The 12,070-nt window shown below is 32.5% G+C and overlaps 1 protein-coding gene across 6 annotated transcripts in view; it reads right to left on the bottom strand.

Annotated features, from left to right (window-relative positions):
• The window catches only part of LOC114326580 (apoptosis-resistant E3 ubiquitin protein ligase 1), a 293,562-nt gene that overhangs the window by 7,779 nt on the left and 273,713 nt on the right, over positions 1–12,070 (bottom strand). For all 6 annotated transcript variants that reach the window (XM_028274984.2, XM_028274991.2, XM_050646470.1 and 3 more), the window contains 3 exons: positions 11,714–12,003; positions 3,536–3,856; positions 187–449 (listed from right to left, as the gene is read on the bottom strand). In XM_028274984.2, coding sequence (XP_028130785.1) covers positions 187–449; positions 3,536–3,856; positions 11,714–12,003 — 874 coding nt within the window. The remainder of the gene's footprint in view (positions 1–186; positions 450–3,535; positions 3,857–11,713; positions 12,004–12,070) is intronic.

Genomic DNA, 12,070 nt, shown 5'->3' with positions numbered 1-12,070 from the left:
AACAAATCTAGTATTTATGTGATTTATGGTATACAGCCAGCTACAGGAAGTTTATTTTCCTCGTGGATTTTGAATAAAGAATAATTTTTGCAGCAAACCGTTGTTTTCCAAGTTAGGCCCGGGACTTATTGACCGACGGGTTATATGCATATTACAAACTAGTCAAAACATAATAGAATTACTTACCAAGTATGCGCCGTTGGAAGATTTCCAAAAGTGGGAGCAGCAGTGATCTGAAACCGAGGTGTAAGATCCCTGAACCCTCCGGGAGGCAACTGAGAACATCCAGTGGTAAATTGTAATAATCGTGCCATCTCCTCTTGCGTAAAATTGCCCACTGCTGCCCAAAACCAACCAACTATCCTTCTGAACTCCGTTGAATTGCCATTGACGACGTGGTGGGCTTTGAAGTCAGCGATGCTGTATTGGCCCGTCCCGCAAAGAAGAAGCTGAAACGCCCATAGCAACAAATATTTTCAATCACGGGGATTATGTTAATTATATCATTTCTACGCAGCTGTGCAAAATATGTGAGGTATAGAAATATGTAAGCTGTGAGTTAGTGATGTTAAAAAATTATGTAAAAGGCAACTATTACTGTAAAGTTCGATGTATTAGACAGCTAAAAGGCACCATCCGTCATTTCTGTCTAAAAGAAATAAAAGCTGAATACAAACTTAAAGACAGACAGGCAGTGTTTTTATCTATACAGAGTGGGCCAAAGAAAACAGTCCACCTCGGACACATTTTTACGGTACATACATTTCTCATTTGTCAACCCCCTCCCTTCCACTTCCCCCACCCCTTATTTTTAAATAGGGAATAGGGGTCGTGTGCTAGCTCATTTAAAAGGTTATTCAATTCTCTATTTAGTAATATAAACATTAACATAATTATTTATGCAGGGTGTCCAAGAAAAAAATATTTTAATCAAATTAATTGACACAAAAAGACGAATATATATAATTTATTTAATTCAAAATACATTCTACTGCTGTCACAAAACAGAAAAAAATGTTTTTTAATAAATAAACATTGCTTTTCGCTTAATTTCAATGTTCAAGCTGCCACCCATCTGCCTCTTGGTAGGTTAAATATTGAATTTAAGCGAAAAACAATATTTATTTGTCAAATAAACATTTTTCTCTGTTTTCTGTCAGTAGTAGAATGTATTTTGAGTTAAATAAATTTCATACATTCTTCTTTTTGTGTCAATTAATTTAATTCAAAATAATTTTTCTTGGGCACCCTGTATCAATAATTACGTAAATGTTAATATTACTGAATAGAGAATTGAATAATCTTTCAAATGAGGTAGCACACGACCCCTATTCCCTATTTAAAAATAAGATGTGGGGGAAATGGAAGGGAGGGGGTTGACAAATGACCGATGTATTTACCGTAAAAATGTGTCCCTCTTAGATAAAAAATTGACCTGTTTTTTATTACCTTAAAATCTAATAAATACTGCCAAATATCGAGGTGGACTGTTTTCTTTGGCCCACTCTGTATTTCCCAAGGTGAATAGAATTGTAGGGTGAATTTTATTAAAACTTATTCACGTCTGGCTTTTGCCAGTGGTGTTATAAAAAGAAAGAATAATATTGAGAACCAAAATATATTACTTTTAGTAATGGTATTAATCATTAATATTTTATTGCAGTGCTATTGACTGATCCCGACATTTTCCAATCTTTTTGATACCGATTTAACTTTAAACTAAAATGCCCATTGTAATGAGAATATACAAGCTCGTCTAAAATTGGTTTCAATCACTTTCCAATATTATTTACTATTTTTAACGGGAATTAACCAAAATTTTACTTGAGAATACGTTCATAATAATTATATTCATAAATCCGTCAATAAATACGTTCATAAATATATCAACAGAAATATGCAAAATACAAAGAGGCGTCAGACAGGGTTGCATACTGTCCCCACTGTTGTTCAATTTGTATTCAGATAGAATATTTAAGGAAGCGCTGCATAATTTGGAATGGGGTGTGAAGGTTAATGGAATTGTGATAAATACAATCAGATATGCAGACGATACAGTTATTTTAAGTGATGATATGAATGGATTACAACACCTTTTAAATGCCATTGACAGAGTGGGAAGAGAGTTTGGCCTAAATATAAACTGTTCAAAAACAAAATACATGGTATTTAGCCGTTTGGCCCATCAAGATTCACGGTTATATGTTGATGGTCATATAATTCAAAGAGTACCCAGTTTTAAATATCTTGGTTGCCATATTACTGAACAACTAGATCCAGATAAAGAGATAAAATGTAGAATCGAGATAGCCCGCACGACATTTTTAAAAATGAGGTCATTCTTCTGTAATGATACCTTGCAACTTCAACTTCGAAAGCGCATGATTAAATGCTACATTTGGTCAGTCCTCTTGTATGGTGTCGAAGCATGGACATTAAAAATATCCACCATTAACAGTTTGGAGGCCTTTGAAATGTGGCTGCACAGATGTATTCTGAAAATACCATGGACGGCTATGCTGACAAATGTGGCAGTCCTTAAGAGAGCAAATGCTACCCGCGAGCTGCTTGATAACATCAAATATAGAAAGATGGCCTATTTTGGACACGTAGTAAGGGGAGACCGGTATAATATTCTTCAACTTATTATGATGGGTAAAATCGAAGGACGCAGAGGAATTGGTAGAAAGCAGGCCTCTTGGTTGAAGAATATCCGGGAGTGGACAGGAATAAAGAAAGCAGAACACATTTAGAATAGCTCGAGACAGAGACAGTTTCGCCATGTTAATCGCCGATAAGTAAAGACTCTTTATCGAACTCGTCTGTTACTCGCCTCGCTCGCTACGTTCGCTCTTCTCGTAATATCAGACTCGTTCGATAAAGAGTCACTTTACTGAATTAGTACATAAATAACTATAATCTGATTATTTTTGAAGTTTTCATGACTATTTTAAGTATGTTTTATTGATAATGAATTTTATTGACATGGGCCAGAAATCGGATATAATATTAAAAAAGACTCAATTAAAGTCAGGTAAGTCCAATCATAAATTACTATTAGAAGATGAACATATTTTAAATAGGGATGGTTTAACTGCTCCAGGCTTCAATCACGTTTTGGATAATAATGCTACATCAATTTTGTGTTTATCAAAACCTTTTATTATTTATTAAAAAAGCACATTTAATTACATAAATTTAAAAATAATGATATTCTTTCTTATAAAGGCCCACTATGGACGTAAAAGTAGGCCTATATTTGACTGGCTGACAGCGTTGCTACATCTAAAGTTCCAGTCTGAAACTTGATCAGTTGTATCTGTAGTTTGTGTAGCTTTCTGTTTAGTTCGTACACTGTCTGCGATCTTCCACTGTACACAGTTTTAAGTAGAGCGAAACAGGTCATGGTGTGGAAGAACAACAAACTTTTAGACAAAAATGACCTTTTGTGCCTTTTATAAAGGTCAATCGAATTACAGAAATTGTAATCATAAATTGTAAAAAGATATACATAATAAAATCAAACAGTACTTACTTCTAACTCGTTCTCATCAAAAATACTGAGTAAGTTATCAGGAATCAACTCGTTCAAGCCTCGCAGAAAAGCCTCCATTTCATCCTTTATGCTGGTAGCTAATCTATATTGTGCAAGGGCATCTAAGTATTGCAGTTTTGTACTATTGGAAACTCTAATTTTTGAACCGTTCGGAACTAACTCTACTATCCTAAATAGCTGCCCGTTTGAATCGTACTGCTCTTCTACGAAATACAACTCTGTCTCTAGATCGTCCATGTTATTTTCAAGGAGATACTTAATTTTAGACAGGTACAGGTCTGGATCATCTTGCTCAAAATACTAAAAATTAACGTATATTATACATTATTTCCTTTAAAGAGAATCTATGATAATTTTGTGTGGACAATTATCAATCTTTCAAAATGGGAACCATCAATACCTGAAGTCAGTTTGTTATCCCAAAGTAAAACTTATTCGATATTCGTAGCTAAATATCGCTGACCAAACTCGAATGACAACTTAACGGAAAACTACGAGCCACACAACCTAAAACCAATCTCCAGTCTTTAGAAAAGAGAACAACAAAAACCTATATATTTTATGACAAGGACATTTTAATTTTCAAAATTTACGACCAAATAAACACTTCCAATGTAAAATGGTATAAAATATTTATTAATTTTTTGAAGTTATACTTCTTTACGCGCGATATGAGGGTGAATTTTTATATGTTAAAACCTACGATCCCGGCGCATGCGCATTATAACTTTGTTCTGATTGGATGTTCAAATGACATGTCAAAAAATTATCCAATATAGCAGCTGTAGCGCAGCTGTGGTTTGGACGGTTGACGGTTTGGTTATGTATGGTTGTTGCGTTTTAAAATTTGTGGGAAGAGAAACAACAAAGGTTAGTTAATAGTTATACTGCCTTTTTAAACAGTTTTCATATTATATTTTTGAAGTTATACTTCAAAATGTTTTAATTTATGTATGTATCAGTCCAGAAAAGGTGTGGAAAGAATATATTAGAGTTTTTAAATATATTTTTCTACAAACGTGTTAAAAATGCAATTTTTAGGACTCCATAGGAGCGTTAAAAATGCTACTTTAAGGCACTAGTGCTTTAAAATTTTTAAGGCACTGCAGTTAAAAGTGAATTGTCAAATTGTGAAACGTCAAAATATTTATATTTCATTTATTAACATTAATATTAATAATACAACTTGCGCAATTTGAAAAAGGTGGTTTAAAAGGTTTTTTATTATAATTTTGTGTCTTTGGATTTGTCTTCCTTGTGCGTAAAATAATAAAACATCTATTTTTATATTTCACTTGTCACCCTGATGTATAATTATGTATATCTGAAAGGTAACAAGCATGTGGCTTGATGGCCTTGTTGGTAGAGCATTGGACCAGAGATCAAAAAATCGCGAGATTGCGGGTTCAAATCCCGGACGATTCATATTTTTTTCTTTTTTTTTTAATATTTGGCGTTGTTAAGTTTTGGTTCATTTTTGGTAATTATTGTTAATTTTTTGTATTGTAACTGTTAAGTAGGTATATTTATTTCGTTGAAATTATATTATAATAGAAGTGTAACTTCTTACGTGCGTACAAAGTACACACACATTCTTTTTTTTAAACATATCCAAATGGATTTATAAATTCAAAACGTTTTCAGTGCTATCGGTCCAACATCAGTAAATAAATCTATGCATACAGTAAATGGAACTAGCTACAAAATGGAGTCTAACGACCCTTAAATTACATAATTAAAGTTTTAAATGTAGTAACATTTCGAGGTCGAACACTAGGTCGATGTTAGAAGATAAGCATACAGATCCTCGCTCAAAAACATGGAATCAGTCCAGTGAGAAGTAACGACCAACTGAGTCCTGTTGGTACTAGATATTCTTTAAAAGGGGACACCGAAATGGCAAAAAATGGAAACGCGTTTATCATCCGTTACGATCTGACACCTCAATTTGATACAAGTTATGGACATACTATTTCAATATCTCCTCCACCATGGTTGAGGAACTCGCAGACAGCTCCCATAAGTCGGTCATAATTGAAGTCCGGATTATAAGCATTTTGGTTTTTTTTTGCTTATAATTAGGATTTTTAGTAAAAATGCTTACAGTCGAGGAAATGAAGCATTTTGGCTCGCAATTTTTTCGTCCAGCATGGATTTACTTGAAATTTTCACAGAAGGTAGGGAATAGTCCAAGGATCATTTTCTATATCATACCGCTGTACGCTAAAACCTTGGGGGTGGTTGCCACCCCATCTCGGGGGGCGGGAATTTTTTATTACAATTTTAACCATGTAATCGATGTAAAAAGTAATTCTAAGAAAAAAATGTTTTTTTACATTTTCTTCGTAAAACTAATATTTTTCGAGTTATTCGCGCTTGAAAGTAACAGTTTTTTTATGAAAAAATCGACTTTTTTAGAGGGTTTCTTGAGAATACCTCGAAAAATATGCATTTAATCAAAAAAACTGTAGATATCAAAATTATATCTTATAGTAATACAAACCAAATTCTTTTTCCGTAATATCTTTAAGACCAATACAAACCGAGATACGGCATGTTAAAAGTTAGCTTTTTTCGTCAAATGCATAATTTGAAATATTCAAAGTAAAATAACGGACAACTTTGCATTTTTAGAGGAAAACTTAAATAATCTTTTTTCAAGTATACAGTAAGCCCTTTCAAAAAATAATAATAAAAAGTTTCTAGCCTGAAAATTAAGCGACTTATGATCAAAAAAAGGTCGGTACCTGCTTTTCTCTATGAAAAAATCAGTGAAAACAACCCCTTAACTACCCTCCTAATTAAAAATTGGTCTTCACGTTTCTGTAATTCCTTTTATATTTGTATTATCAATACACCCAAAAAGTTTGACATATTTAAAAGGCCTAATTTTAGAAAAATTGGAGTTTAAAGAAAAATTAATTTTTAGGAATTTCCCATTTTTCACCTTTTACTTTAAAATATATCCGAAAATACTGGAGATACGAATAAAATGATGAATTACTAAATTGTAGCTTTTTTAATAACTAAAATTCTCTTGTGCATAGATTTTCATTACAGTAAACAGTTAACGAGATATAGCTGTTTAAAACCTCTATTTACGAGCAAACACCCCCTTATTCGAGCCCTTTAAACCCACCCTAATTAAAAACTAAGGGATCTTACGCAATTTAGTTTACACAATCTACAAAGTTGTTTTTGAAAAAACTTTTTATCGCCAAAAATGAAGGAGCCATGTTTATAAAACGAATTTTTTTTTCGAAAAATTCGGATAGTCCGCTTATGGATAACTTTCAATGTATGTATAATACCACAGAACCGGAAGATGACTAAAAAACTATTTGTATTTGTATTTGAGCATATCTGTAAATTCGTATTTTTGTGTAAATAAATGTTTTTGTAATTCTTTAATTCTACTTTTTTTTTCTGTATAGATCTATTAAAATATCTACTTATAAAAACTGTAATGTTATTAAGGGTGGTTTTTAAGGGTTGAAATATTATGATATTATTTCCTAAAGTATAAAACAATCATTATTTAACCAATCAAAACCAAATTTTACCCATATTAAACTTTACAATATTTTTATATAATTTTTGACAATAAGGGGTAGCTTACACCCCTAAAAATAATCAACGCCCTTAAGCATGATATAGAATATGAAGTACAGGGTGAGATGATCCTAATCCTAAATTTTTATGTAAATCGATGCAAGCCGAAATTATTCTTTTAGGATAAGTAAATTTTATATATATAGCTCCAACAAGGGTGATTTTAAGGGTTGAAATATTATGATAGTATATCTTAAAGCATAAAACAATCATTATGTAACTAATAAGAACCAAATGTTGACAATATTAAAGTTCAAAATGTTATTTTATAATTTTTTATAATTAGGGGTAGTTTTCACCCTTAAAAAACCAAAAGCGTACAACGGCTCAATATAGAAAATGAACTAGAGGGTGTAATGAGCCTAAACCCAAATCTTTGTACAAATCGATGCTGGACGAAAAAAATGCGAGGTTTTGCATTTTTTTAGCTTCATTTCCTCGACTATTATTTTAAAGATATGTTGCTTATCTTTGTTTATTTTACATCTTATGATAAACTATGGTGAAATTTCATGAGACTTCCTGTCTTCAGCAAAATTCTATGAAGTATACAGAGCTATAAAACTCTAATAATTTAATAAACCATAAGAATTTTAATCCCTTAGGCTTAGGAGATAAACGGGAAAACCCATCGTTATACCTGTCATGTAATAAACTAATATTTGTCTGCAGTCAGCCCAAATTTATTATATTGTTGTAAAATAGTACGGGTACATTTGTCTAAATTTAAATACGCACCAATCACATCTGCTTAACTTTTTCTACGTATATGTATACAGATGGAAGACACAGCTTTTTACAAAAAAATTTTGAAAAACATATTATTGTTTATTGTTTTTATGCTAATGGCCATGAATAACAAATATATTAATATGTTAATTATTTTTCGATTTTTTATTATATTATAGCTTAACACTTTGGTAATTTTTTATTTATTGTTAATAGTAAGATAATTAAAAATAAATGTAATTACGACATTTTTTGCTTATATAAGTGCTTATTTTGACCTTTCTGTCATGCTTATAATCCGGACTTTAGTCATAATATAACAAATAAATATATAACAAAAACAATGACAAACATACACGACCCCAGACGTATAAAACTATAAATGGCAATGATATAGAACAAATCAAAGAATATACCTAGGACAAATTATGAAACTTGACAAAGATAATGCAAAGTAGGATTTAGAAAACTCAGTTGGATACTATATATATATAATGTTCTTGAACTCCTAAGTGGAGCATAGAGCTTCAGTGAAAACGCGCCATCGGGTTCTATTTTGCGCTAGGGCCTTCACCTCATTCCAAGACTTTCCTTGACTTCTTATCTCGTCCATGATGGATCTTCTCCAAGTTTGTGCTGGGCGACCTCTTTTTCTCTTTCCTTGGGGATTCCACTCTAGGGCATTTTTTGCAATACTGGAACTATCTTTTCGGAGTGTGTGACCTATCCACCCCCACTTTCTGTATTTGATTTCATTTTCTACCCTCTTTTGTTGGGTCAGGTGTAGCAGATCTTCGTTTCTGATGGTGTTTGGCCAGAAAATACGAACAATTCTTCGTAGACATTTGTTAACAAAGACCTGCAATTTGTCTGTAAGGTATTTTGTCACTTTCCAGGTTTCACATCCATAGAGTAGAACAGACATAACATTTGACTGGAATATTCGGATCTTTGTCCTTGTAGTATATTCTCCAGACCTCCAAACAGGGTTAAGCATGCTGAAAGCTTGTTGAGCTTTTCGTATCCTCATACGAATATCGTCTTCTGTACCTCCGCTTTCTGGTATGACACTTCCAAGGTACGTGAAGTTCTCCACATTTTCAATCTGCTTGTTGTCGATATTAAATAGCGTGTTGTTCCTTGCATTTATTCTCATCGACTTGGTTTTACCAATATTGATTTTTAAACCTATTTTATTGGACTCAGTGGATAGTGTTTCCAATTGGTCGGCCACATCCTGGAACCTTTGTCCTAACAGGCAGATATCGTCGGCGTATTCCAGATCACTTAGGCGTGTGGTTAACGTCCATTGTATCCCTTTTGTGTCGAAGTCTAGTTTGGAGAGAACATAGTCCAGAGCTATGTTAAACAGAAACGGAGAAAGCACACATCCCTGTCTGACTCCAGTAAGTACGTCAAATTCGTCACTGTTGACCCCATTGTGTGTCACGCTGCACGTCGCCTCAGTGTACAGTGACTTTATAATGGAAATTATTTTATGAGGAATGTTTCTTAGCTCTAAAATTTTCCATAGAGCAGCATGAGACAGGCTGTCAAAGGCACGTTCGAAATCGACAAAGACCATGTATAGAGGTGTGTTCCATTCAACCAGTTGGATACTTAAGAATCACAAAATACCTCAATACTTGAGGAGCAAAGTGTTTAACCAGTGCATCCTTCCTATCATGACATATGGATGTCAAACCTAGACCACAAATAAGGCAAATCAATGAATTGTATCAGAATTGAATGTATGTATTTTCTAGAAAATTTTCTATTTTTATGATTATGGGTTCTCTGAGATCGCATGTTGGAATATTTTGCTAGCGGCGCCTTTTGATATTTTCATATCTGGGTTAACAGAGAACTTAAATCGAGTCGACATTCATATTAGAAGGAACAATCCTTTTTTCCTTTTTTTCTACCAATATAGTTGAAAATAATATACCTAACAGAACAGATTCTGGAGCAAAAACATAGGTGGAGTTGTTCAAGATCTAGTTGCTGAGATTAAGAAAAAACATTTCCCAGCACTTTCCAATTTGGGTACTAGATCAATGAAGAGGTCTATTTTGAAACTGCGGATCTTAATAAAAGCAAATCTATTTCCAGTGAAATAATGGAACTGGTACTTATATATGTACATGGTAATACCATCAATGAAGCTTAAAAGAAAGACCACCTTCAGTTAAAGAAATTTATACCACCCATACACCACGAATTTAACAATTTTAACAAAAATCTGAGATCCTCAACTCAAGCAACCTGAAGTGAAGTAATTGGCTCATTTGACGACGAATAGGATTAAATCGCCGCCGCCTACGAAAAGTATAACTCCGAAAAATGCCGTTAAGAGTAGAACTTTCAATGAACGCCGCGAAAAACATTATTTTTGATTATATGATTGTGAAAATTATAATCCCTAATAATTTATTTAAAAAATTTATTTTTTGAGGAGTATCGGCAAAAAACATAATTTTTGTTTGTAGGTCCACGAAAATTATAATTAGTAAAAAGTTCTCAGAAATAATTGTTTTCGTCGGCAAACACAGAAAGAGAAAGGAAAATAATTGTTTTCGTCGGCATCTATTATGAACTAAATATTTTCATTATAAATATTTTGGGAGTTATAATCTTCGCGGACACGCATATAAAAAAAATTGTAATCGCCAATACTTATCAAAGAGTTATTATTTTCACTGGGCATGTATTAGGAATCACATTAATCATAGGTACCAGCGAAATATTATAATTGTTTTTTATATCCAATCTGTTGTAATAAATAAAGTTTTTGATGTAATATGGAGTAAATATGTGATAAGCCAACAAATAACAAAATATTTAAGTACAACATGGACCAACTCACATTTAAAAATCAAATTGTGGAATAAATTCATTAAATTTATGTAAGTAATTTTCTTAAAAAATTCTTAAACAAGGTTATTGTGCATTCATTAATACTATCACATTCATCAACACCGGGGTTAATACGTTATTGCACTCATATCCTCAATAGGGAACTTGCACATTTTTTTGATTACATAATAATGTTCAGTTTTGTTTAAAACTCGTAATAACGTAGAAATACAAATTTAAAGTCTTCTGCGGTATAAAATAGTTAAAACGACCCGTGACGTCATATAGTTTTATTATATAGTTATGATTATGGTTATATTTAGGTATATTCTTCTTCTCCTTCTTTAGTTTATTGGCCTCCACCTACTTAGGTATTTGGCCAGCTCATCGTTGAGGAATAAGGGAAAAATATTTATATTCTAATGAAATTTATCGTATGTCATTGTAATAATATATACCAGTTTGTTGAGATTGGAGTTTGATACAGTTTTTGAAGGAAAGGAAAGAAGGTTTGCTATGGAAAATAAAACCATTTTGTAAAAGTACAAGTTTTCTATGAATAGTTCAAACGATCAAAAACACTTGTGACGTCACATAACGGTATTTTCTACTGACGTTTATAATGTATAATTTAAAATTATATACAATATTGTTTACTTTGTTGGTGCAGAATGTAAGCATATAACCGGATGACGTCACGACGCGTTTTTGGCTGGCTGGTATAATTTGAATTTTTAATCGTCTTTAGGGGCCAAACGAAAGACAAAAAAACTTTTTTATCTTTGATACATGTTTTAAATTATGTTCTGTTGTGATTTATAACATTTTTTTCGAATTTAAAATTTTATGCAAGTTCCCTATTACAATAGTGTATTTTTTATACGTATTTAGGTACTCTCAACTGAACAGATCGATATAAAATAAATGTGATAAAATATGATTATTATACACTTTGCTTACCTTATAATGTACTCGAAGCCCTATAACTTGTGCTAAGAAAGATCTAGTGAATCTAGCTCTAACTAGTTGCCTATACGATCCTCCCAATGCGCTCTCATACAAACACTTTCCAACTACTTTTCCAGCGAATTCGTAATGTTTTAGCTTAAGATGAGGACCTCTAGCGGGATTGGGATGAACTAATGATTGCTGCCCTTCGTGAAAACTTGTGAATAAGGTATTTTTAGGATCAAATAGCTGCTCACAGATCAGTTCGAACCATTCTCGTCTTAATCCTCCCCAATCAATTCCTAAAATGATATTACTTCGAAATAAGCATACAAAATGAGATAAATAATATACACACCTCAAAAATGT

Source organism: Diabrotica virgifera, chromosome 3 (genome assembly GCF_917563875.1).
Source record: "Diabrotica virgifera virgifera chromosome 3, PGI_DIABVI_V3a".
NCBI lineage: Eukaryota > Metazoa > Arthropoda > Insecta > Coleoptera > Chrysomelidae > Diabrotica > Diabrotica virgifera.
The sequence above is the reverse complement of the archived record's forward strand: the minus strand, read 5'-3'. Positions and strand labels throughout refer to the sequence as shown.